This window comes from Oryza brachyantha, chromosome 5, assembly GCF_000231095.2.
Source record: "Oryza brachyantha chromosome 5, ObraRS2, whole genome shotgun sequence".
In the NCBI taxonomy this organism is placed as follows: Eukaryota; Viridiplantae; Streptophyta; class Magnoliopsida; order Poales; family Poaceae; genus Oryza; species Oryza brachyantha.
In genome coordinates, this window is record NC_023167.2 from 1,344,336 (window position 1) to 1,372,330 (window position 27,995).

Here is a 27,995-nt window from a genome sequence, read left to right on the forward strand (position 1 = left end):
TTATATTTGCAAAAATATACATGGCCTAGCCGTATAACTAAAAGTCAACTACATTAAAATTAACTCTTATCAGAGAGAGTACATGGTCTAATTGTTTTTATCCACTACTTATCCCATCTGACATGCCTTTTCCAATTTCTTCTGATCATGCCAGGGTTGTTTAGATATGGCTAAACTTTTTAGCCCTATGTCATATCGGACGTTTGTACATTAATTTGAAGTATTAATTATAGACTAATCAAAAAACTAATTTCATAAATGAGAGCTAATTCACGAGATGAATTTTTCGAACCTAATTAATTCATAATTAGCAAATGTTTACTGTAGCATCACATAGGATAATCATGGATTAATTAGGCTCATATTTTAAAATAATCATATTTTAAAGTTAAATTCTGAGTATTTTCAAATTTGAATTAAATACTTCAAAATTTAAATCTAAGTTGAAAGTTCTAAATTTAAGGTAGACTTGAAACGTTCAAAGTGGAGCTACAAGTTTTGATTTGCCGTCTTGCGCGATAAACAACCTCACCCTCTTAATCCCGCCTTTCTTATGCTATATATGTTTCACCAACAAACTGCACACATCCATCCATCCATAAACCTGAAAACTGACGGCCTCCCGTGCTTAATTGCTGATAAAAACAAATGGAATCAACTCTGGAACATTGTCAAATGCAGTAGCAGTTGGGGGGCAAAGGCAAAATCAAACGCTGCGCATGCGTTGTTTGTCCCGAGTCTTATGACCAAGCCAAGGCGTCTTTGGAACATATTCCTCTGCCATAATTAAGTCACTATCTTTACAGTAAGTGATGTATTTATAAGTTCATTTAACTATAGAATCACCTGACTTGGTGAGATGCACTTGCGCAGTCTTGAACGCACGCCACCACCAACCAGCCTTTCGAACATTTCCCTCCCTCCACACGCACCTACTCCCCCCCCCCCCCCCCCCACTCTCACTTGCATATGAGACCTACAAACAAGAGGAACACATGTTGCACAATCTCCAATGCAAAAGGCCCGGTTTAGTTTTTTTCACTCATTTGAAGTATTAAACGTATTATAATTATAAAATAAATTTTAGATTTCACCTGAAAACCGAGAGACGAGTCTTTTAAGTCTAATTAATCTGTCATTAGTACGTGTTAATTAGTGTAACACTTATGGCTAATCACGTCCTAATTAGGCTTAAAAGATTCGTCTCACGATTTTCCGCATGTGTAATTAGTTTTAATGTTTATATATATTTAATGTTTCATTTAGGTGTCCAAAGATTTGATGTGATGTTTTTAGGAAAAAATTTTTGAAAACTAAACAAGACCTAAATTCACATATGAATTAGTAGTGTTTGCAGGGTGGTGTCTAGTTTTTTTTTTTATAACGTGGAGGTATGGAAACAGGACTAGGACTAGTATCGTATATACAAGGATTGCTCTAATAATGTTGGTGATGAGTTTAGTAGTCTACAACCATCACTCTCATATAAGCCATTAGATCAACGGGATATATATAAATACTCTATACTAGTGTATATCTATAACTCAATTTTTTAAACATGGTATTTTATTTTTTTTCCTTTGCAAACAAAAGATTACTTTTCATACTTTTTAACCACTATATGACACACATACCATCTTGTTTCAATCAATTCAACCTAATTCTCCTACAGTAAAAGGTCCATGATTTTTCGGTGTGGTTTGATCCAAGCCATATATTACGCACAACCTATGCTATATTACGTCCTACTACTACCATCCTTTTCCTCCACATATCTAAAAATGCTACACGACAATCTATCACAACATCATGTACTGCTCAACTGATTCCCTAAAAAGACGACAACGAGAAAAAAAACTCACTGCTTTTTAACAAGGAAGTTTTTTTTTGACAACTTTTTTAACAAGGAAATTGTCACAGTTTGGATCATACTCCGTTGTTCGTTCATAAGACAATATTTTAATATTTGACCGACAATTTGTAAATCAATCTAACCATATAGCATCGCACCATAAAGATAATATATTAAGGCCATATTTTTAGATGGGGGCAAAGTAACGGACGTGTAAAACGTAGCAGCGGATTAGCATATGATTAATTAATTATTATATATAAAAACTTGAAAAATGGTTTGATACATTTTTTAAATCAACTTTCTTATATAAAATTTTCGTAAAATACACATTAGCCGTCTAGGAAGCGTGCGTGTAAAAAACGAGAGAATCTATGTTGGTGAACCGTTAACCTGCGTAAAGAATATAGTCTAAGTCCACATGTAACCGTAGATTCAGTTATGTAAATTTGGTTGGGTCTTTTGGTTTTTAAGAAAATTCAGTTATGTAAAACCGAAGACTGAATTATTTTGAAAAAACTCAAGACCAATCAATTCGGTTTCGGTTAGTTTAGTTCAGTCTTCAGTCATGACTGGAATATGTGACAGTTTGAGGAGATAAGAAAATCAAGCAAATCACAACAAAAATTTGGTGACATTTCTCCTCTTTTATGTCCTATTTTGTAAATTAAATTAAATAGCACATAATAATATATAGTACAATTAAGAATAGTTTACCAACACAACATCAATTATGCTTGCTCCTGCTTTCAACTTATGCTTAAAGTACTGAGATTACTATGGCTATATTACTTTTATCCTAATTTCGGTCATTCCGGTTAATAAAGGATGATGACCAAATTAATTTTGGTTAGTGAAATATGCTAACTGAATTTATAACCGAAAATTTCGTCATTTCATTTTTGGTCCCGATTAGTTCGGGTTTCTCAGTCTCGGTTATTTTTGCCCACCCTGCACTACCGTCGACATCCTGACAAGTGACAACCAAACTCTATTCTTTACATATGTATCAATGGAATTTACTTCCAGAAAAGTTGAAGATGTAAACAAATCTCCGTTTCACGGTGATCTTCTCACATTGAAGATACATCACGCAATCAGTATCCAGGTGGTACATTAGTGGGTGTACATTTCAGATATCCGAAATAACAGAATTAAAGAATTACCTGATTTTTCGATACCATAAAGGATTTAATTACACTCGCGGAATGCTTTACAGAGATCAGACGAAAAATTTATATACATAGAACAATTTTTATAGAACACACTATTTATAAGCTTGATAAACATGCTAAAAAAATACAAAATCCACAGTTGAAAACAAACAAACCTTAATTTTTTTTTAAAAAAGAAAAAACTCGCCGTTTGATCCAATGCGTGAATTGGGTCATCTCTCAGCTTTTTAAAGAAAAAAATACAAAAAACATACATGCAAATAAAAAATAATTTACGAATAAAACTTTATATACGTATTCATAACAATTTAAAAGTCAACATAAAAAATAAACTATGATTAAAAAATTCTGAAATTAATTTTAAATTTAAAATTAAAAATATACTTTTTTTTTTATAAACCTAAGCAACAGCGAAAAAAAAAAAAGCGCGAAGTGATGGTAGCCGCCTCCGCTCAATCACGAGGAAGAGGAGGAGGAAGCGATTGTCTCACACCATCACCACCTAATCCCAATTCCGTATTTAATCCCTCCTCCCCCAAATCACCCCCACCATCCCACCACCGCCCGCCATGAACTCGCTCCAATCCTTCCTCGCCGTCAAGCCGGCCTGCGGCCTCGGCGGCGGCGCGCGCCTCCGTCCTTCGCGCGTGTCCGCGTGCCTCGCCACGCCCACGCCCACGCCCACGCCGCCGACCTCCGCGCCGGCCGCGCGGCCCCGGGAGCTGTCCGCCGCGAGCCGGGCGGTGGTGGAGGACGAGGCGAGGTACATCGTCGGCACTTACAACCGCTCCCGCGTCGTCCTCGTTGCCGGCCGCGGCTGCAAGCTGTACGACGCGGACGGCCGCGAGTACCTCGACATGGCCGCCGGCATCGCCGTCAACGCGCTCGGCCACGCCGATCCCGACTGGGTCGCCACCGTCGCCGCCCAGGCCGGCACCCTCGTCCACGCCAGCAACGTCCAGTACACCGTCCCCCAGGTTCGTATCCCCCTTGCTCCACGCGGCACCGCCCACCATGTGTTCGGCGCATTGCCCACTCCATCACCACCACCACCTCCCTCCATGTCCCGAGCTCACCCGTAACCTTTCCGCAGGTGGCGCTCGCCAAGCGCCTCGTGGAGGCCTCCTTTGCGGACCGCGCCTTCTTCGCCAACACCGGCACGGAGGCCAACGAGGCGGCCATCAAGTTCGCCAGGAAGTACCAGAGGGTCGCGCGCCCCGACGGGGACGCGCCCACCGAGTTCATGTCGTTCACCAACTGCTTCCACGGCAGGACCATGGGGTCGCTCGCGCTCACCAGCAAGGTGCAGTACAGGGAGCCGTTTGCGCCGGTGATGCCCGGCGCGACCTTTGCTGAGTATGGGAACCTAGAGGAGGCCAAGAAGGTCATTCAGTCTGGAAAAATTGCTGCCGTGTTCGTCGAGCCCGTGCAGGGTGAGGGTGGAATCCATAGTGCCACCAAAGAGTTCTTGCAGGGGCTGCGGGATGCTTGCGATGAGGCTGGAGCTCTCCTAGTCTTTGATGAGGTATGAAACAGAGTTCCTTTGCTCATTCTGTTTTGTGTTTTCCCAAATGAATAATCCATTGTAATCTCACAAATCATATCATCATACAAATGTAGTATAAACAGAAGCTATTGGCAACTACACAATTTATTCTAAAAGCTTAAAAGCGGGACTATTGTACAAAGGAATTTTGTTTAGACCAGGGATCAAATTCCATGCAAACTTGTATTTTTGCACTTATTCAAATCATTGCAAACTGTCCTCCTAAGCTATCAATTGTCACTGCATCAGTACTGCAATTCTAAGTCTCGGTTGCATTCAGAAATCTAATTTGTATTCAAAGGTTAAAAATGACTTTTTTTATTAGAGGAATCTTACAATGTAACTGCATATTATTTTGACCAGAGATCAAACACCATATGAGCAAACATGCATTTTCATACTTATTCAAACCAGTGCAACTATACCTCCTAAGCTGCCAATTGTCATTGCAACAGTACTAAAATTCTAAGTCTCTGTTACATTCAGGAAGGGGGCACTCATCTAATCTAACACTGTTACATGGTTACTAAACACAGGTGCAATGTGGTCTGGGACGTACAGGTTACCTCTGGGCACATGAAGCCTACGGAGTGGTACCTGATATGATGACCTTGGCAAAGCCATTGGCTGGTGGTCTACCCATTGGCGTAGTCTTGGTCACTGAGAAGGTTGCTTCAGCCATAAAATACGGCGACCATGGTACCACATTCGGGGGAGGCCCTCTTGTGTGCCAGGCTGCATTGACCACATTGGACAAGATCCAGAAACCTGGCTTCCTAGAAGGGGTGGCCAAGAAAGGAGAGAACTTCAAGCAGCTGCTCAGCACCAAGCTGAGTGGAAACTCCCATGTGAAAGAGATCCGCGGGTTCGGTCTAATCGTCGGCATTGAGCTCGATGTTCTCGCGGGTCCTTTGGTTGATGCATGCCTGGATGCAGGTGTCATTGTGTTGACAGCCGGGAAAGGCAATGTTGTCAGGCTTGTGCCGCCACTTATCATCTCAGAAAAGGAGCTTGAGCAGGCTGCAGAGGTGATAAGGGACTGTCTACCTGCACTCGATGCCTCTACCTCTTAATGTATGAAAGCAATGGGGGCTAGTATGAACAACTCCCTCTTTGGGGAACACCCTTACCAATGGATGCTAGTTAGAATGAAACCTCCTCTTTGGAAGGAGATTCAGATATAATCTGTGCCATAGGTGTACTTGTCGAAGCTTCTTCCAAATTTTGGAGACAAATAAAGCTATATTGCAAATGTTGTAGCCCAGTAGTTGTCAGAGTAAGTAATTTATTTGCTACTCCTTTTCATGTCAAACTGCAATCTGTCTGTCCATGCTTGTCATTGACAGAATACATGAATCTCTATCAATTTTAAGGCAGAAGCCTTGCAAGAACGCCGACGATGGGCGCGACGGTGACGGTGGACGGCTCGGCCTGCCGGAAATTCTGCCGGGAGTCGTTGTACAGGTCGTTGGCGTCAGGCCCTCCGACGATGGCGCCGGCGATCACGTTGGGGTCCGGCGAGCCCTTGCTGAAGTAGTCGAAGCCGCCCTTGCAGGTGACCTTCGCCGGGCTGGACTTGATCGACGGCAGCGACGCCGCCCGGTGGTGCACCTCCGCCGGGTACCTGCTGCCGTACCCGACCATGTAGCTCGTCGTCTCCGGGTTCGTGCCAAGGATGTAGTCCACCTGCGACCGCGCGAACGCGGTGAGCCGCGCCGGCGGCAGCGAAGCGCCGCCGCACCGGAGCGCCGCCGCCGCCCCCGCCGCCGTCAGGTGGTCGGCGTGCACGGCGAGGACGAGGGACGCCAGGGTCACGTACTGCATGTTGTTCCATGAGTCCCACCACAGCATGCCGCCGGGGCTGAGCCTGGCGCCGCCGCCGCCGCCGCCGTGCAGGACGAGGTTGCAGATGAACTGCTCCAGGTTGCTCTTCATCTCGGCGTGGCTGCCGTCGCCGGGCAGCTTCCCCTGGAGGACGAGCTGCATGCATGCAAGATCGTACACTAGTGTTTAATTAATTCAGCCATCCAGATCAATCAGAAATTAACATGAACAAGATCGAATGATGATGATGATGAGTAGGATAGCTTGCTTGCCTTGGCGACCAATGCCTGTGCTCCGACGAACTTGTCGTCCCAGCTGAACATGGAACGTACGCCGCCGAGGTTGGTGGCACCGGCGATGTAGCCATCGTACTCTTCCTCGCCGGCGGTGGCGATGTAGAGCCAGGCTGCCGCCCAGAGCAGCTCGTCCTGTTCCATTGTCACCAAGCAACCAAATCAAAACTACCAATGGCTTATTCGCCAGAGCATGCCATTGCTGCTACGTTACGCACCTCGTCGCCACTGCTTGCGTAGAACTTTGCAGCTGATGGCACGCTGTTGTGGTACAGTCCACGGTGGTTCTTGGCGAACTCGAACAGCTGCAAAAACCATGCAAAATGGTAGATGATGCACAATGAATTGTGTTGTTTACAACGTATAATCCGTTGCAATTTGCACAATTTGCGACGTGTGTAACATATTAAATGGCATTGTGCATGTAAAGAACATAGCTTTTCATACCTGTTTGGCGTGCACCAGGAGCGTGGAGGCGTAGCTGGCGTCGGCGCCCGTGAACGCGACGGCGGCGGCGGCGAGCGCGGCAGCCGTCTCCGCGGCGACGTCGGAGCCGGGGCTGGAGGCGTTCACCATGTAGGCCGTGCGGGGCGTGTCCATGTCCTCGGGGCGCTGCCAGCACGAGTGGTCGGAGTCGCCGTCGCCGACCTGCACGTACAGCGCCTCGCCGCCGCCGCCGGCCGACGCGTGCGCCCTGGCGAGGTAGTCGGCGCCCCACCGGACGGCGTCGAGAGCGTGTCCCAGCTCGCCCGCCGCGTCGAGCCTGTCCCTGTACTCCACGACGCTCCACGACAGCGTCGCCACGGTGAACGCCATGGGTAAACCGAACTTGACGTTGTCGCCGGAGTCGTAGTAGCCGCCGGTGAGGTCGACCTGCACAGCACGTACGCCGCGCATGCCCACGGCCATTGCATGCACGCGTTAGCACACACACGAACACGAACGAGTTCAGTACGCACGTTTCGACGGCGGCGCCGCGCGCTCCCTCACGACGTACGCGGTGGTCTCCTCCGTCGCCGAGAGCCGAGTCGCCGCGCCACTGGACGCGCTGGCTCGGCGGCAGCCGGCCGGAGCGCTGGCCCTCGAAGTAGAGCAGCGACATGGCGAGCGCGGCGCGGTAGTCGTGGCCATGGGCGCCGCGCACCATGCAGCTCGTGCTTACCACGAGACCTATCGCAGCCGCAAGCAGCGCCCTTCCAGCCATTTCTCTTCTTCTTCTTCGTTGATTTCTTCCTGCTTGATTTGTGATCTCTCATGCATGACGGAGGATACGATGATGAACACAGCCTTGAATTTTTGCATAAATTCGTGCATTAATTTTTGGTGTTTGTTTGGAAAGTTTGTGATTTTCATATCAATCTCATTATTAATAATTGATCGACATGCCATGTATGCATTTATACCGTATATGCATATATATACAATTAATTTGTGACTCATTAATGTGTATACATACATAAATACAGTACAGATACACGAGTATTTATGTAAGTACGTATGTATCTGTGTGTGTGTATATACACCAAAGGTGACGTCATAATTAATTAGCTTTTTAAAAAAACAGGTAATGCAATTTAACACGTGTATGCGGATAGCAGAAGAGAAAAGGAAGCATGAGAACGAAAAATATTGGTCATCTTTCAAATAAACAAATGTTCTAAATACAATTATCTGTTTTTTTTTTTAATTTCAGTTGATCGCAGTTCATCATTTTGCCTTGGCTGCTGCATGGGCCGTAGCTTCTGAATGGACTAATTATGTCCAGCCCACTCCTCTTCTTCTCCTGCATCTTTGTTTCATTTTTTTTATCCCTAATTTCCTCCTCCTTTTGTGGCCTCTTGCAAAAAAAAGTTTTTAATTACTACCTCAATCCCTAAATGTTTGATGCTGTTGATTCTTTTATAAGAGAAATTTGAGATTTTGCCATTGCTTAATGTTGGCTTCAATGTTATGCCATTTCATAAATAGACTTCGATAAAGAGCCACGTTTAACTAGGTGGGCTTTGATCTTTTACCATTTTAGCCTATTTATGCATTTTAAATGTATTTTCGGTGAAATTTTGGGATTGTGTGACCGTTTTGCCTCTGTCTTGTTCTCTCCCGTTCGCTGTTGCAATGCATAAATGGTCACACAATCCACACACTTGTGATTTATTTACTCTCTCATTGAAACAACCACATATCCTTACACTTGTATCCATTGCAAAAGCGAACGAGAAAGAACGAGACAGGGGTAAAACGGTCACACAATCATAAAATTTCACTGAAAATATATTTAAAATGCATAAATGGACTTAAATGACAAAAGATCGAAGCCCACCCAGTTAAGCATGGTTCTTTATCGAAGCCTATTTGTAAGATGGCATAACATCGAAGCTAACATTAAGCAGTGGCATAATCTCAAATTTCTCCTTTTTATAAACGTTTGACTATTCGTCTTATTTAAATTTTTTTGTCAAATACGTAAAGCTACATATATGCATAAAAGTATATTTAACAACAATGAAATGATATAAAAAATAATTAATAATTATATAAACTTTTTGAATAAGACGAATAGTTAAACGTTTATAAAAAAATCAATGACGTTAAATATTTAGGGAAGGAGGGAGTATATGCCAACTGGTTGAGGACTTGAGGGTTCAGCTAACAACGCCATTTTCTTTTCACTTTCATATAGGTTTTGTACCATCAAAGGTTCAAATACAATAGCTGTTACAAGATAGATCTTAGAATTTTCTTCACTGGAAATAACTTTGACATCGGAAGTTCATAACAATCTTAAGACCTCCATAAAACAGAAGCTGTACAAGATAGAGTTTACCAAGTGTCTGTTTTCTATAAGAAAATTACAGGTGAAATTTTTCAACATCGAACAAGGGGTTGGTTGTTTGACCTTTTGGGAAAAAAAGCTAAACGGCATATTCACAAACGAAAAATAATTTATGAATAAAACTTTTATATACATGTTCTTAGCAATTTAACAACAAAGACTGAAAAATAAACTACAACGAAAAAATCATAAAATCAACTTTAAATTTAAGATTAAAACTTAAATTTGGCTTATAAACTTAAACAAACGCGAAATAAATGAGGGTGCAATTCATATCTTGCTTTTCTGTTGGGGGGTAAGAGCTGTCAATTAAAATATTGTTCGGTAAATCCTTCCAAACATCAGATAGAAAAACAAATCAAGGCGAGCATAAAAACACTTCCAAGTCACTTGCACAGAAACAAAAATGCCAAGCTGAAAGTTCCATCAAATTTTCAAATTTAACCTATTCATGGTACAAAATTAGGTGACTGATCAACCAATCAGCTGGTCAGATAAATTCAATAGGTAGGCTTAAGTAAAATACTATCAAATAGATTTAGTTTGGTTACCCTACAGGCCTAAAGTATATACCTTGGATGCATCAAAATCACTACTAAAAAATAACCATGTAAAAAAAAACTGATATTGGGAATAAATCAGGAAGCAAGCAACTCAAGTCATTATTTAATTAAAAAATAAACTCAAGACATTATTGGCTATAGAAAAGGCCAATGTGGTGCCAACTTTGACAAATTAAACTACCGTTGGCATGTAGTAATGGCTGGCATGAGCGGAAAGCACGTTGTTTGTTTACTCAAGTTTCGACAGCTCTCGCTGTCCTTTTTTCTCCTTTCTTTTTATTATTTTGCACGATTGATTGCACTGCAAAAGCTCAAATTGCTTTTCTCATCTTCAGTTAAAATAAAACCGTTTGCATTTGAAAATAGAATCATATGGTTTTAAGTCCGATTGACACCAAACCATTGCCAGAGTCTGGTTCACATTTGAACTTTCGAATCCAGACAAATCACCCCTTAAAGGAGACCGAAGTGGTTTTAATTGATTTCAACTTTGGTTAAATTGATTACATGACGATACACTCAGTAAGATTACCAAAATAAGAATTAATTACAAGTTTGACCGTCACACGTCCTACATGTGAGTGCTATCAATTCTACCATTTGTCATCTCCCTCCTCTCATTCTCCAGTTTTAGTTGCTGCCTCTAGCTTGCTTAGCCTAGAACCGACCTCGATGAGTGAGCTCAACACTGTTGCCTCTAGCTCCTTGGACATTCCTCCACATCTTTCTCTCAATATTGGCATTGACAGAACACCTAGGGATGGGGAGGGGGAAAGTGAAGTAAAGACGAGTGGGGGATGATGAAACAATAGTACACTAGGTGATGACAATGAGCTAGAGCTGACCGTTGTTAGCTTGTTGCCATCGGATCACACCGGCCACTTCCTAGCCATAGGATTCACATCGACCATTTTCTAAGCCATGCTCCAAAGGTCGAGCTCCCTAGATGGTGCCTAGTGTTGTGACCGCCATCGAGGTGTTTACCAAACTGATTTTGGGGTAAATCTATCACATGTCAGTTTGACGAAAACTGAGCAAAAATCATTGAAAATAAAAAACTTTTGTACAAAAAGCAGCAAAAACCATTGAAAACCGATGACTTTTAGTGGTTTCACGAAAAATTAAGTGGTTTTTAGGAAAAACCTATCGTAATTGTAACCCACCACTATAATTATCCAGGCCAAGCTTCACTTGAGCTTTTCTGCCTCCTTAAGCTCCTAGGTCATCATCGCCTTATGTTCTTCTAGCTTTTCCATGGAGGGTGGGGACACTCGCTCCTATGCCAACTCATCTTCTCCAAGCTTGGATAATGCGTTTGGGCTCAACGCTTTGTCTTTCATAGGGTTGACCTCCATCCTCTGTCTAGCCGTCTTCACATCTCCACAAGGCTCCACCATTAGCGTGCTGCCTGCGATAAAGAGCGACCGAAGAGAGAGTGTAGGGATAACTATACTTTTTAAAAAATAACAAAATTACTTACTAGCCGGATTGCCACATACATGCTACGTGAGACCAAAGCCACCTCACATTAGCTCGAGGGGTATTGTCCGGTTTTAAAAGATTAGGGTGATTAATATGTTCAGCATCATAGTCGAGAGATAAATAAGATTTTACCCCCATGTAGTTCTAAAAATAAAGCCCAAACATATATGTTCTATAATTCTTAGTTCTTTGATGAGCAATATGAATAAACAGATGTGCTCTTATTTAATACAACCGTAACCACGTCGATGCAAGCGTACAAAAACTTTGGAACTTAAGTTCTACTTGCTATGCTCCTTGAGATTATGGAATCACACATCCACTTAGGTTGCATTCTTTTCTCATATTTTTTTGGTCTTTTACATGCACGCTTCTTGAACGGCTAAATTATGTGTTTTAATTTTTTCTAGATATAATTTCATCATCTTACCTTTCTGAACTAGATTTTTAACTTTGTAGTAGTTAATTTTACCATTTATACTATTAAGGCCATGTTTGTTTCAGCTAAGGATTATTGTAATCTGGATTATTAAGTCAGATTACTGTAAGCTGGATTATTATAAGCTAAAGTAGAAACAAATGATAAATATGAATAATTATTTTAATGTATAGTAGGGTAGTAGATCTAAAGCTACCCAATAATTTAAAAAAAGCATATTTGGATGAGCTTATCAGATTATAGTAATCCGGGCTCTAGATTATAATAATATGTTACAATAATAAGCCAGATTATAATAATCCTAAGCTCAATCAAACAGGGCATAAATAGTTATTCTGAAAATAAAAAAATCTCATATCTTTATAGTTACCTACAAGCAATGCACATAGAAGATGCACTCCGTATATCTAGAAATAAGGTATCTGCATTTCTCCAAATTCACAACCAGGTGTAAATTTTTACAGTTCCAGGCGGCCAAGAAGGCTACGCAATCCCCTCGATCTGTATAAATAAATCAGTACAAAATGCAAAAGATGTAAGTAAACTAACCTAAGGCTAATAGTATACACTAATGGGCATTGGTCTTGGTAAAGGAGAGACAGAAAGGTGTTCTCTGGTTGCTCACGGACGGCTAAACCATGGCTTGCATCATCCATGATGTGATGCAATCCTAGCGTCAATATTCTCGATACCAATACATATTTCATTTCATCCTTTTCTCGTTGAAAATTTGCATAATTCTATTGGCGATGATTTGCGGGCACTTCTCTGGGAAGGATGCCAATCCCCTATTTTAATCTAACCTGCATAGTGACATTGCAACTAATAATGCTGTTGGTACCCTTAATTAAAAACAATGCAATGGTTGCTGGGTGGCCACTGTAGGGCATGTGGTTGTGGTTGAGCCGTTGAGTTGCTCTTCGTTTTCTTTTCGAGAAAATCTAACAAATGCCATCTACAAATACTTAATTCTAAAAAATGACATTAACGAGTGTGAGTTTTATGAAATACCATTTTTTATCTTGTGTTGGTATCCTTTACCCTGTAGTTTCTCTGTATTATGTTAGTGTGCGTGAATTCATTCATGCGCAGACTCTGTAATAATTGGCCGTAGCTCGTTGAGCAAAGGCTGAAACGTTATTTCATTATCTAAAAAAACAAATAAATTTGTCTAAGAAATGTTATTGTCGTTAGGGTTCCGTCAGCATTTCTCCTTTAAGTGCTATAGTATAAATAGTGTATTTAACAACATAAATAAATAAAACCCTAACGACGATAACATTTCTAAGACAAAGTCGTTTATATAATGATATTTTGTAGAATTCGTATTCGTCAATAATATTTCTTAGACTTAGACATTTCTCAATGATATTTTTTAGTTCTCTTTCTTTTTGGGTGTTTTTAAGAGGAGTTGTTGTGGTTGAGTTAGGTAATTAGTAGGTTCACGCGAAGGAAGGTCAGAACCTAACCAAGATGAGGAGCCTAGTATACGTCCACTATATATAATAAATTAACACCCACACCTGAAAATTGCTACGCGCACATGCATGGATACTTGGTGGCTAAGTTATCATTCAAGCAACAAACGTGTAGGCCACTTGTGCACATATATACTACATGCATGGCAGCATGTTCAGCTGATATCTGGGGTATAGAAGAGGTTAATTAATTAGTTGTAACTGGTGCAAGTTGTACACAGCTGAATGGTAAGACTATGTTTATAGCTTCATCTTAACAGACCAAGTTAAACATCATTCTATCACGGTCTTAAATACCATGTATCCCCTTGTTAGATCACATACCTTTTCTTCTCTCAATAATGATGGTGATTGTTTGGCGTTCCAAACGAACATATATACAAATAAAAGATGATTTGGGGTTAAAATTTTGATAGATATGTTTTTAGTGATTAAAAAAAATAAACCACGATAAAAAACTTTAAAATCAACTCTAAATTTAAAGTTGAAAAATTAAATTTTAGCTTATAAAGATAAGCATAAAAAACGAGGGTGAATGTGTGCTGTGCATGATCTTGCGTCCACTGTCATATCCAAGCCTTGGGGTGATCATAAGGAGTCTTTAAAGTCCCAACCCAAGCACCTTGACAGGAACAATGATGATTACACTAATGATCTATATGGACGAGGATGACAAAAATATCATTTTTATGAAGACGGTTGAAAATATTTGGTATTTAAGAATTTAGCTGTTTACTGCTGACTTTAATACTACGTAATTAGAGAAACTTGGATTTTAAAAAAAATGATCAAAAAAGATATCTAATTTTAATGGAAACCGTAACCTTTTCATCCCTAATAACATATGGGGTAGTTCCATATACAATCTTTCCAACCTTGCATTTGTTTTTCTAGTTTCAACAAAACTCCCGCCTCATATTTTCGCTTTTATTTACGTTTATAAACCAAAATTTAAATTGTTAACTTTAAATTTAAAGTTGGTTTTAAAGTTTCTTGTACTGAAGTTTTTTTTAGTATTAGCTTTTAAATCACTAAGATTATGTATATAAAAGTTTTTTCATAAACTATTTTTCAATTATAAATATGTTATTTTTTTCATAAAAAAGACAAATAATCGCGCTTTCTCCACGTGTTCTAAACACACCCGAAATAACACCCGAATATACAGCAATCAATCCTACAAATCTTTGAAAGAAACGAGGATCAAAGGTGACGAGGGACAATGCCACTGCCCCAACAAAAGTACACTATCCGATCAGCCGATGCATGGATGGATGGGAGAGAGATTAATTCGATCAGAATAGAAGGAGGAAAGGCAAAACTACAGCAGCAGCAGAGGTGGATGCATGTGCGTTGCTGCAGATTGTGTTGGTGTGGTGTGAGCTGTTCATGTGGTGGTCACCGCTGCCGCCGCCGCAGAGCTGCTGTCCGAAACATCCGGCGGCCGGGTTATCTCCTCTCCGCCGGTGGACGCCGTACCAAGTTGCGTCGCCGTCCGCCATGCTTCTCTACTCTTCTCCCGTTGCTGCCCTCTTTCTTACCTGGGGCTAGCCCACAGTATTAGCCCTATATATCTACAGTGCATCATATACATCCATACCCATGGACAACTAAAACCATGGTCTAATTAATTAAGGCAAAACGCCAACAGTTAATGACCTTCTCTGTCTCCCGTCAACGCTTGATATTTTGCCTCAGTTTAAGTGCTCCGAAAAAAAAAAATTTCTCGTTTCGAACCAGATTTGGTTAAATTTTTAAAATTTCTGACAAAACAATTTTATGTTAAAATAAATTTATAAAACCTGATATGTCTATGCGAATCGATGTATATCATTTGTCTTGTGTTTAAAGTAAGTATTTAAGAAATAAAAAAATTAAAACTTTGACCATATCTTATTCGAAACGATAATTTTTTTTTGACCAAATGGAGTATATATATTGTATATTGTTTAAGATATATACCTGAAGCATATTTAGTATAGCTATGTGATGTTTTTTTTATTTGTCTAAGTTTGTTCCGTATACAAGCGTCAACGAGTATCTCGCCGTGGAACAACGATAAAACTGATGAACTTGGAGTAATATATGCCAGCAGGGAAGATCTATCACTGATTTTTCTGTTTTGATGTTTATGATGTTACGTCCCCTATTAATATATATGGTTTGATGTGATTGCGGTTAATTAAGAGGGATAACGCTTCTCCTTGAATTGTTAACCCATTGGTGGGGGTGGAGGTAATTAACTATGCTATTTCTGCCCTAGCAGCAATGGCAACAAGAGGTAACTTGGACAAACCAGCAGCACATGAAAAAAAAAAGATGCACATAGTTCCATGGAAAATATATTCAAAGACAAGAAAAAAGCAAGGCATCTAGAACCAGAATATCCTCCAAGAGGCCAACATGTCATTATCCACCCCCATCCAATCAAGATAAGTATTATCTATCCTCTCCCTATCCTAATTCTCCCCACAAAAATTTAAAATCTGCCTACCAACCCAAGCTGGTTTTGAGCTCATCGGAAACTTATAAAAATGTTATTATAATTTTGTGAAATCGTAGATATTCTATTCTAACCCATATGTCATTGAGATGCCAAACAGGGTTAATTTGGTCAAACATTCATTCATTATCTTTCTGCACAAACCAAAACAGCTTTTCCCTTGTGTTAATTAAAATTGGGCAATTAATTTAACCAAATTGGTTGCCAGATGCCACACGTTTCATCCTTTTTATCAGGGTGGCCTTCTTGACATCTTCCTCCTCCTCCAATGGATATGGGTTGCATTTGGAACATGTAATTGGTGGGCAAATTTGGAATTTGTTAAAACAGCAAAATTTGGGGCGATTTTATTAATAGTGGGCAGGACCACATGCGCGTAGGGCCAGGTCACCGTCACTTTGTCCGCCTCGGTTGGTCATGTGTTGCTTCCTCTTGTTGTTCTATTTGCGCTTTTGTCCTTCCAAAACTTATAATTTCTTAGAGATGGTAAGACTATGTTTATAGTTAAACATCATTCTATCACAGTCTTAAATACCATCCATTCCCTTCTTAGATCATATACCTTCTCCAGTAATGACGGTGATTGTTTGACTTTTTCCAAACAATATATTTACAAATAAAAGATAATTTGGGGGTTAAAATTTCTATAAATATGTTTTTAGTGATCTAATGAAAAATAAACTACGATAAAAAACATTAAAATCAAATCTAAATTTAAAGTTGAAAATAAAAAAAAACGAGGGTGAATGTGTGCTGTGCATGATCTTGCGTCCACTGTCATATCCAAGGCTAGGTGATCATAAGGAGTCTTTAAAGTCCCAACCCAAGCACCGTGCCAGGAACAATGATGTTTACACTAATGATCTATATGGATGAGGATGACAAAAATATCATTTTTATGAAGACGGTTGAAAATTGTTAGTATTTAAGAATTTAGCTATTTACTGCCGACTTTGATACTAGGCTAATTAGAGAAACTAGGATTTTTTTTTTCAAAAATGATCGAAGAAGATATCTAATTTCATGAAAATCGTACCCTTTTCATCCCTAATAACATATGGGGTAGTTCCATATACAATCTTTCTAACCTTGTTTTTTTTCTAGTTTCAACAAAATTCCAACCCATCTTTTCACTTCCGTTTATGTTTATAAGCCAAAATTTAAATTTTCGATCTTAAATTTAAAGTTGATTTTAGAGTTTTTTTTACTGAAGTTTATTTTCTAGCATTGTCTTTTAAATTACTAAGATTGCGTATATAAAAGTTCTTTTATAAAAATTATTTTTCGTTTACAAATATATCGTTTGATTTTTTTATGAAAAAACCAAATAATCATCTGCATGTGTTCAGAAACGGTATTGGTATTGGGTACATTCATTCATCCTAGTTGCTACAGATTGTGTTGGTGTGGTGTGAGCTGTTCACGTGGTGGTGGTGGTCAGCGCTGCCGCCGCAGAGCTGCTGTCCAAAACATCCACAGATGTAAAGTTACCCGGGGGCTTGTTTGAAAAACACCAACATTACAAAGCACTTAATCGCAAAAGTGCAAAAAATAAAAAATAAAAAATAAAAAATAATCCGGCTTGGACATGGACAGACGAGTTAACGCCCGTGACACAGGCTGGCACACGGAAAACGCCGTCCAGTCCAACCTCCCCCACATTTCCCCCCGAAATCCCCAAAATGCCCCTCCTCCCTACCTATAAATACCCCCTCCCCGAGCCCATCTAAACCTTCCCCATCCGGCTAATTGCCACCTTTTGCATTAGAGCCCCCCCTGGCGTCCCCCCTCCTCTTTTGCAGATAAGTCCTCGGCTCCCATCTTTTTCTTACATCTAGGTCCCCGTGGTTCTTTTTTCTCCTTGTGTTCTTGCGAGGAGCCCCCTTGGGTTTGTCGAATTTTCAGTTGAGGTCCTTGTGGTCGAGGTTGGTGGTTCGGTTCCCCCATGTTTACCTATCCATTCATCTAACGGCCGCCGTCCTCCGATGAAGCTGAAGGTGCTCCGCCGCCGCCGTTCCCACTCCTTCTCCGTTGCTTTCCTGTACTGGTTCTACGTCTTCTCGTGAACTCGTTGCCTCGTCGTCTCTAGAACACCACCACCTGCTGTGTCTAGCTGATTAGATCTTAGCTCTCTTTTTTTGTTTCTTTTCTTTTGTGTTGTTGGGATCTGTTCTTTTTTAAATCTCGAGGAGAGATCCGGTTTCTTGGGTTGAGTTTTGGGCCGAGAACCGACGGCTGTGACCATGTCGTCGCCTTCGCGCCGGAGCTCCAGCCCGGAGAGCAACACGAGCGGCGGTGGCAGCGGCGCCGACGAGCGGAAGCGCAAGAGGATGCTGTCGAACAGGGAGTCGGCGCGGCGCTCCCGCGCGCGCAAGCAGCAGCGCCTCGAGGAGCTCATCGCCGAGGCGGCGCGCCTCCAGGCCGAGAACGCGCGCGTCGAGGCGCAAATCGGCGCCTACGCGCGGGAGCTGGGCAAGGTGGACGGCGACAACGCGGTGCTCCGCGCCCGCCACGGCGAGCTCGCCGGCCGCCTCCAGGCGCTCGGCGGCGTCCTGGAGATCTTCCAGGTGGCCGGCGCGTCCGTCGACATCCCGGAGATCCCGGACCCGCTGCTCCGCCCCTGGCAGCCACCGTTCGCGGCGCAGCCCATCGCCACCGCCGCCACCGGCGCCATGGCTGACGCCTTCCAGTTCTGAGCTGCCTCCTGATTCACCATGAGCTCACAATGCCATGGCCATGGCTGCCGCTTGCTTACCAAAGGCAGCTGCTTTATTGCTACTACTAGCTTGTGTGGTTGTGCACTATGCTGCATATGTTTAATTATGGTTTGATTCATGTTATTTGCATTAATCTTAGATTATCAATAAGTAATGTGTGTTGTAATCTGTCTTTTTAGATGCAACGTGCTCCTTTCATGTGCTTGTTCTAATAAGTGTGGAACAGAACAAATCTGATTTGATGTAATTCTTGGAGCACATGTATGCCCCTGGCCTGTGATGCTCATGAACTGATTGTAATATCTTGACATTGGAATCTATGGTATATGTTTGCGTCAGTCAAAGTACCCTTCTGTCACTGGATTGTTTAATTTGTTTGTGATTGAATTGTTTGGGGGTGAATCCATCCTGGGGAATGGTGATCAGGTTTGGTGAGAATGAGATGCTAATTGTTCAGTTTATATACTACTATATATTATGTTGATGGATTCCAATATGAAGTAGGCGAACGTACTATATATTATGGTGATGGATTCCAATATAAAGTAGGCCATATTTTCCGAAGTAAACGGTATATTTTTTATAAAAATTTTCTATAGAAAAATTGTTTTAAAAAATTATATTTATCTATTTTATATTATTTTTAATAATTAATTAATCATATATAATTTATTATTACGTTTTTCGAGAGAAAAGTTAACTTATCCCTAAACGCGGCCGTAGTATGGCATATATCACTACTCCCTCTGAAAAAACGAATTCTTCGATTTTTGTGTCCAATGTTTGATTATCCGTTTTATTTAAAAAATTTTAAAAAAATTAAAAAAAAATAGTCACACGTAAAGTACTATTCATGATTTATCATCTAATAAAAAAATCAATCACAAAAAAATTTTAAATAAGATGAAAAGTTAAAAATTGAAGGTAAAAAGTGAAAAAATAGTTTATTTTGGGAGGAGAGAGTACTAGATGGCGATATGGCATGTCATGTCGAAAAAATGGATGTATCAACCACTCCTTTAATGTACAAGTCTATTATAACAGAGTGAGGATTAAGCATGAACAAGAAGCGTGTTTTTGTAGGCACATAATTTTTTATCTGAGTTTGCGGAAATGTTGTTTGTTTGGTCAACTTCTGGTTCACCTACCATGTTTATGCCTCACCAATCACCAAGCCCCAAAACCAAAAGAAAACTAGAACGACCATATTCCTATGAGCAAAATTTGGTTTAACTACACGGCCATACAATAATGATGAAGGAAGGCAAGCTGTCGATCGGCAATCTCGCCCACTGCTGGGGTCAGTGGCGGAGCAGAACGAAAATCTATCTATTACAAACTTAAAACTACTAAGGCCACATTCGGCCCTCTGTAAGTTAACTTATGCCTCTCGTTTTCCACGCGCACGCTTTTCAAACTGCTAAATGATGTATTTTTTGCAAAAATTTTCTATACGAAAGTTGTTTGAAAAAAATCATATTAATCTATTTTATTTTTTTAGCAATTAGTAATTAATTAATTATATACTAATATATTACTATGTTTTTCGCGCCGAATAAATTAACTTATCCCTCTTACCCCGAATGCGGCTTAAGTTCTAATTTATGTATAAGAACCACATATGTAAAATAAAATAAAGCTATAATGCATTAACTTATAAATAATCATGTGAATGGTACTCCATATAAATCACAATACTTATAAATCATCTTTTACGCGGCGTACAGCACTGAGTATGGTGAGAAGGCTCTGTCAGCAGCAAGGTATGGCGGCCGCCATAGCTCGCCATATAGGTGGCTCCACCACTGGCTGGGGTCATTGATGAACCACCGAATTTGCTATTCTTTGTCACTCTAGATTTGCGACGCAATCATAGGGATGAAGAGGAGGAGGACGCGGTTCCTCTGACTTAAGTCAGAGGGACGTGGGGCCCTGATGTCCGCCCCTCTGACTTAATCCCGTTCCAAGAGGAGGATGGCTCCCAAGCCGGCAGGTGGTTGGCGGTGACCTCTTGCACTACACCACCGATGGCCAAAACCTCCAAAGTAGACATGGCAGCCCTAAATTTGCTAAGCTTTTTATTGTAATGCCGCATAAATGCCACGTAGACGCCAGACAGATAGCAAGGCTCCACGTCAGATGAAACTACCCTCAAAACTTCTCAGGAAGGCAAAAACAAGGCAGTATTAATCACATATTGAGAGAGATGTTGTACCCTGGTTTTACAATGAAGGGAAGAAAATCCAGCTGGGGTTATAGTTGAGGGAGGAAATATACACTTCTTTTTTCCAAACAAGAAAGGCAACACGGCCCATGAGTGACGGATGCTCATCGGGAAGCCCAACATCACCATTGTCTCGCCATCACGGTGGATGCAATCGGCAATAATGGGCGTAAACTGGCGTGGCAAAATAAATTGTAATGTGACATTTACTTTGACCAAAACGCACTAAATCGTACATAATTTGTAAGTTTTTATACTAGCAACAATATTACACAGATGTAGGCTTCTTTCTTCTTACAATCGAACATGTGCATCCACCAATTGGCAGCGATTACGAAATGCACCGAAAAAAAAAAGGGTATCGTTATTATTGCTACATGTTATAGTTCATCCTTTCCTGTCTAAAATGGTTTAACCGGGCAGTCGTCAGGGATTACAAACAATTAATTAATGTTACGGTAGCCGGCTGAGTGCAGACAGAGTTTTTACAGGTCATCCCCTCTTACAACACCATATACACAACAATTTCGACAAAATGATGAGGTTATTTGATCGATTGAATGATTGATTGGTTTCATCTTTTTTCTCTTTGTAATAATATGATCTGATCCCTTGCTTCTTCACACAGAGGGTGTAGCATTTACCTTTTGCAAGGGGCTACACTCATAACTGGAGTGCAATTCTCATGGCCCGATGGTGCCGGTGTCGAAGTAGAGCGTCGTCCCGGAGGAGGATCCTCCGGTGACCCCCTCCATGAGCGCGAACCGCATGTCCTCCGATGGCTTCCAGTGCCTCTTCCTCTGGTTGATGAACCAGTTGTTGATCTGCTTCGGGTCGAGGCCGGTCATCGCGGCCAGCCTCACCTTATCCTCTTCCTATGAACAATTTGAACATCAATCAACCAATATATATGTATATGTGGAAGATGAGTAGGCGTCAGGTTGATCAAGTGTGGGTTGGAGGCTTTTCGCGACATCGCTTACCGTAGGGTAGGGCCAACGGTAGTGTGTGTTCCACCACTCCATCAGAGCCGACCGCGCGTCTTTCGGTAGCTTCCCTTTCTTCCTCTTCTTCAAGAACTCGGACCGGAGGCGGCTGAGGCACCCGCTGTACTTCTTGAGCAACATCTCCTTGAGCTCATGGTCAGCCAAGCGGGAGCTGTGTTCTTGCCCAAAATCAGCTGCATCAGCATCTCCTGAGCACGGCTCGTCTTCCGAGGATCCCACCATTTCATCTTGCAAGCACATGCTCCAAATCAGAGATACTTTTAAACAAAATGTCATCTACAGTACAACTTTAAGCTCAGATGATGTGGCAGAAGTACAGTTTAGGAGAGATTCAACCTTGAACAATGAAAACAGCAAACTCATCTTCACAAACAGAACAAGTGCCCACAATCATCAGCAAGCAAGATAATGCAGAGATTACAGAAAATCAACTGTTTTCACTATGCAGTGTCATAACCAATGAACCATCAGACACTTAACAACCGGCTATTTATTTAGGCAGAGGTTATAGTCAGAATAGTTCTTAAATTCTCTCATGAATAGGCAAACAGAGTTACTTGAGTGCTGAAAGTTTCAAGCCTTACACTATATTGGACAATATTATTACATACAACAGGGAGACGCATGTAGTCACATGTTATAGTATTATTGAACACCCACATATTCTCTATGATTGGTGGTGTGAATGTTGGATAATATTTTCTTTCCTGACTTACTATTATCAGTCAATGAAATAGGCAACAGCTTGTCTGAGGAAACAGGATCAAAATCAGGTGAATTTGATTGGACAAAAGTACAATCTAGGGCCAGAACTGGTAGTTTGGAAATACTCCAGAATAAAGCTATTATAGAATGCAACTCCCGTAACACCATCAATAAGTCAAAAAAAAATACAAACATTTGGATGGAAATGACATAGACAATGTACTGTGCACCTGTCTTAATTGCTAATCACCCATTTTAAGTTATCATCTTACCAATGGCTCATTTTCATTATCCAGTGCTTCATGCTGAACCTCTTAGCTTTCAGGTCATACTTTTAGCTTAGAACACTCTTAACAACTAACCAAGAATCATTCCAGTGTGCGTTATGACATTTAATTCTACTTGCTGTGGAAGTAAAAATGAGAGTCTAAGGCTACTAGTGCACATAATTCCTTTATGAAGTTACCGAACTTAGGCCCAGGATTCATAATATCTCGAGATCTACAATCTACATATGGTCCTATTTCATCCAATTCACATCAAACAAAAGAAACAATATGATTACAGCAACTCATTTGATATTTTTTAGACTAGAACCATTTTTTTGTCAAGTGGTGCAAAATGTAAAATAAGAACCGCCTCCTCAGCTTCAAAACTAGAAGTAAAAATTTTGTGCTCCTATTTCAAAATATAAGGTATGCACGCAAAATAAACCATTTTACTTTCCCCTCAGTTATCTTCTCTTCCCCTGCAATTTTCATGAGTAATCACTCACACTATGTCACTAGTGTTGGTCTCTAATGCCCCCAAACATTAGCAAGGATATATATCATGATTATTTCCTTCTACAATTCACTCAATTATACCATCCTCTTATCTCATACATGTTTGACTAAAATATGGATTGTAAGAAAGGATGGAGAGTACTACTTTTTTAACTATATATTGTGATTTATGCTTAGCAGTGAATTGTATGTCATGCTTGTAAACATGATACCCTGGCAATTGATGAGAGGGAGGCAATAAGGAATTATTTAAATATGAGAACTAAAACAATATTTGACTTACAGTTAGAATAGTTCTTCACAGAACAAGTAAATCTGACTAACTTGTACACAATTAAGGTTGTTATGCATATAGAATATAACTCCATAAACTTAGAATTTTAGAACACATTAACTACTAGTCCATCACCAATCCACCATAAACTATATATAATTACCTGTTGTTACTATACTTAAAAAATCATGAAAACTCTCATCATTACATCTATCTTGGAACCACTCTCTCTCTCTCTCTCTCTCACACACACACACACACACAGATATATATAACAGAGCTTGTCTCAACTAGAATAAGAATAGTAGTAACTTATGAAACCTGAGCAAACTAAGCATATGTGATATGTATGTATGCATTCTAAATGGATATAAATCATAACTTTGTTTACTTTTTTCTTTCAAGAGTCCATAAATAGGTTTATTGAAATGATTCCAGGTACCAATAGTTATGCATGTGATCATCTGTTTAATTAGTGATAATAGATGTATATCTATACGCATATACAGTTGCATCATGCAAACTAAGAAATCACATGTGTGGGGAGAGTAGAGAAAGACTGGTAGAAAAATGTGTTATAGTTTTCAAACAAACAAAAATAATTAAGAAAGCTTTGAGCTCATGTTTATTTCCCTATGGAATGAGGGGCTAGGGGAGTAGGGGTACAAAGAGAACGATTCATAGCATTTTTGCAATCCAATTCCTTTATTCAGAACGATATGACATGAATATTTTCCCAATGAACAAAATCATCCAAAATTTATATAAAATTTCTCCAATCCAAAGGAGCTTTGAGGATGAATTTAGAGGAAACAGACAATCTTTTACCAAGTAGATCAATATGTCAAAATCTAAACATCACACAAAATGGGGTGTTCTATGCTTCCAACTCTATTTTACTTCAACTTGCAAATTTATATATCAATTTGTTTTATTTAATTCCCTGGTCACCAATATAAGGTAACTGAATTCGATAAAAAAAAATCAGGTAACTGAAATAATTAAGCTCCTAAGCAGCATGCACGCAGTAGTATTTTTCTCATCTATTTTTAAAATAACATCATTTTTATGCTTTTCCTTACAGCTGATGAGTGGAGCCAGGCCCATTAAAAATTTATTGAACAAATATCATATTTCACGCTCCTTTAATTTGTAGTAACGTGCATGCATATTTCTACCTGACATTGTCACCAACATATACTACTAAAAAGCAAAGAAAAGAAGATGGGAACTATTCTAACCACAGTTACTACTGTTCGTGCAAGGTAGTATTTACATTTCCATGTTAGCAGTGTTCTGGCACTCAGTAATAAAATGTCCTTTTGCCCTTTGTGTTTTTTTGGGCGCAGTTGTTTTGACTTAATTAAGCGCATGTGAAATTTCGAGAAGCTAGCTTATGTGCATGGCCTCATCTTTTCGCTTATGTTGTGCTTATAGGGTAAAATTTGGAGTTGATTCTGGGGCTTTTCATCGTAGTTTATTTTTATCTTTGCTTTTAGATCGCTAAGAACATGTTTATAAAATTTATTCATAAATGTTTTGGTTTTTCCTTGAAAAAGCCAAATGATCACCTGAATTTTGCAGGAAGACGTGACAATTCAAGGGAGTTGTGGATGTATAATAGCTTAATTAATTATTTGTAATGTCTTAGTTGAGAATCATCATTCAAACCAAGAGCTTGTTAATCTGATCTTTCAAAAAACAAAAAGAGCTTGTTAACCTCTTTCACACTTTTGACTAGAAATGAGCCTAAAGAGCATTGACAATATTGGTACATTCAGTAACTTTTAAACACCAAACGTGCATCCTGCCACAATCTCGTGTTATTGTCAAATCGAGAGATATTATTCGTCTCCATCATTTCACTTATGCCTATGCTTATGACTTTACTTATCCGTAAACCAAAAGAAAATTTATGAGTAAAACTGTCTTTAGCAATTCAAAGGAAATACTGTAAAATAAATTTCGATGAAAAAAATCACAAAATCTCCAAAATGAATCTTTAAATTCAGATTTGAGTTACAAGCATAAACATAAGCAAAACAATCGGATGATTAAGAGCAATGTACCAAACTGTGAATTTCAAAAACAAAAAACAGAATTCCATTATCTAAAAAAGCATAAAACAGAAACGCCCAGCCCAAAACAAATTGTATGTCGGTAACAAGAAGCAAAACCAAGGAAATCCTTGCGTGATTGAAGCTGTATGAAGCCGAAGCATGCAAAATCTTTTTACCTGACCCACACACCAGCTAGAAAAAATTTCACCATGGGGGCACAACTGCACTAGTAGTGTAGTAGTAATAACCAGCATGCAAGAGCAAGATTCTCTTTTCACAAAGCCATCCAATCCAAGCAGTGCCACTGCCACTGCCACTACCTAGCTAGCAGCTCCCCCACCATGACCAACCATGCATGCAAGCTCACTCACATCACTCCCTCTCAAGTTCCATCCATCCATCCATCCATCCATCACAAAGTCTATAATGGCAGCTACCTCCATAGACTTTGAGAGAGAAAGAGAGAGAGAGGGGGGAAGAGACAGAAGCATGGCCATGGCCTTTGCACAGAAGCTTGGTCGACAAAACCCTACACGGAGCACACTCCCAGAGCTGCTTTACTCGCCTGACACTGCTGTGCCCCATTTGCATGGACACGATTTGACCTCTCAAGAACACCCACACGCTCGCACGCATTCATCGCCAAAAACATGCAATGCATCCGTCAGCCTCTCACATGAATGAAACCACTGCAATAATGCACTTGGGGGTAGCTAGCTCCATGCCTAGCTCAGCTCTCGAGCTCGAGCTAGCTAGCTGCACCGTGCAACAGTAGTCGATCGAGCACATGATCGATCGATGCAATGGGCAGAGCTATTGATTAGTTGGTTAATTAGGCGCCATTGGTTAGTTGATTAATTACTCACCGGAGTTGTCGGTCGGCGGCGGCGCCGCGCCGCCGCCGCAGAGGGTGGCGAGCTGCGTGTGGATGCCGGTGAGGAAGGAGGCCGCCTCGTCGAACGGCCGCGAGAGCTCCTCCTTGTACCGCTCCAGCACCCGGCAGTACGTCTCCTGCGCCGGCGAGCCAGATGATGTTTGTTATTCACCACATGTAATAACAGCCCCCACGAATTGGAAGCTCCGACGAGCGAGGTAGGTAGCTTGCTACCATGAACTCGTCGAGCTCCGGGTCGAGGCCGATCTCCCCGCCGCCGCCGCCGCCGCCGCCGCCGCCGCTGCTTCCGCCCCCGCGCCCGTCCCTGCCGATCTCCTCCAGCAGCGTGGCAACCTCCGGCGGCGCGCCCACCTGGCGGCAAATCAAGAACCAAGAATTGAAGCCACGCAAGCAAGCAGGCATACAGATGTATTGAGGATCAATCATCTTTCATGGGATGCATGGCGATCGAGCTCAGCAGCTACCGCATGCAGCAGAGAGGAACCGGAAGAGGAGGAAGAAGAAAGAAGCTAGCGGCCGGAATGAGTCCAATTATTGGACATGGACGGACCTTGCGGCATTCGATGTAGGCGGAGAGGAGCGAGGGGTAGCTCGGGTGGCCGGCGATCTGCGCCTTCATCAGCTCCGTCAGATCCGCGGCCGCGGCCGCCGCCGGCGGCGGGGGCGGCGGCGGCGAGCTCCCCCCTCCGGCGACCCCGGACGCCTCGCTGGCCGCTCCCCCGCCGCGCGAGATTCCCGGGTGGATGCTGTACAGATCCTCCATATCCAAATTCCAATCCCCTCCTCCCCCACCTCACCCGTACCCTCACCTCACCTCTAGCTAGCCACCTACCTAGCCAAGAAGCTTAGCTTAGCTAAGCTAGCTAGCTACCTCCTCCTCCTCCTCATCTACTGTACATCTCCACACATACTAACACCAAAGCACCAGCAGTTTGAAAGGGAGCACCAGTCCCAGCTTTCCAAGAACAAGAAGAAGAGAAAAGCAAAGCTACACCATGCAGGAAGAGGGAAGAAGAAGATGATTACAATCTACGGGTGTGTGGGGAATTTGGCAGCGGATTGCACTGCAGCCAGCTCTGCTGCTGCTGCTGCTGCTGCTGCTCAGATCAGAAGAAGAAGAAGAAGGAGCAGCAGCTGCTTCTGCAGGGTGCACTTGTGGGTAGCAGCGGGATACATGGGTGTGCGGCTGCTTGCTTTGCTTTGGGAGGATGGATGGAGAGTCACCTGCTGCCTGCTGCAGGCAGGAGAAGAGAGATCAGACAGACATGGCAACAAAGATCGGGAGAAAGGAAGGAATAGTTTGCTTAGCTTCTTTTTTTTTTCTCTTTGTTTCCTCTATT

The 27,995-nt window shown here is 41.4% G+C and overlaps 4 protein-coding genes across 4 annotated transcripts; 2 read left to right on the forward strand and 2 right to left on the reverse strand.

The window, feature by feature from the left end:
* Positions 1-3,499: 3,499 nt before the first annotated feature.
* Positions 3,500-5,832, forward strand: LOC102702099 (acetylornithine aminotransferase, mitochondrial). Its single transcript, XM_006654891.2, has 3 exons — positions 3,500-4,004; positions 4,121-4,552; positions 5,110-5,832. The coding sequence occupies exons 1-3, from the start codon at positions 3,597-3,599 to the stop codon at positions 5,644-5,646; spliced, it is 1,377 nt and encodes a 458-aa protein (XP_006654954.2). The 5' UTR covers positions 3,500-3,596; the 3' UTR covers positions 5,647-5,832.
* Positions 5,833-5,892: 60 nt separating this feature from the next.
* Positions 5,893-7,884, reverse strand: LOC102702379 (endoglucanase 14). The gene is made up of 5 exons (XM_015837866.2): positions 7,688-7,884; positions 7,138-7,563; positions 6,909-6,995; positions 6,670-6,825; positions 5,893-6,553 (listed from the first exon to the last, which is right to left on the reverse strand). Exons 1-5 carry the CDS (start codon positions 7,835-7,837, stop codon positions 5,942-5,944), a joined length of 1,431 nt encoding a protein of 476 aa, XP_015693352.2. The 5' UTR covers positions 7,838-7,884; the 3' UTR covers positions 5,893-5,941.
* A 9,852-nt stretch (positions 7,885-17,736) lies between these two features.
* LOC102704800 (ocs element-binding factor 1-like) lies at positions 17,737-19,076 on the forward strand. Its single transcript, XM_006653940.2, has one exon. It carries the CDS (start codon positions 18,232-18,234, stop codon positions 18,682-18,684), a length of 453 nt encoding a protein of 150 aa, XP_006654003.1. The 5' UTR covers positions 17,737-18,231; the 3' UTR covers positions 18,685-19,076.
* Positions 19,077-21,139: 2,063 nt separating this feature from the next.
* LOC102702660 (homeobox protein knotted-1-like 10) lies at positions 21,140-27,966 on the reverse strand. Its single transcript, XM_040524189.1, has 5 exons — positions 27,206-27,966; positions 26,869-27,006; positions 26,627-26,771; positions 21,913-22,163; positions 21,140-21,804 (listed from the first exon to the last, which is right to left on the reverse strand). Exons 1-5 carry the CDS (start codon positions 27,416-27,418, stop codon positions 21,613-21,615), a joined length of 939 nt encoding a protein of 312 aa, XP_040380123.1. The 5' UTR covers positions 27,419-27,966; the 3' UTR covers positions 21,140-21,612.
* Positions 27,967-27,995: the final 29 nt, after the last annotated feature.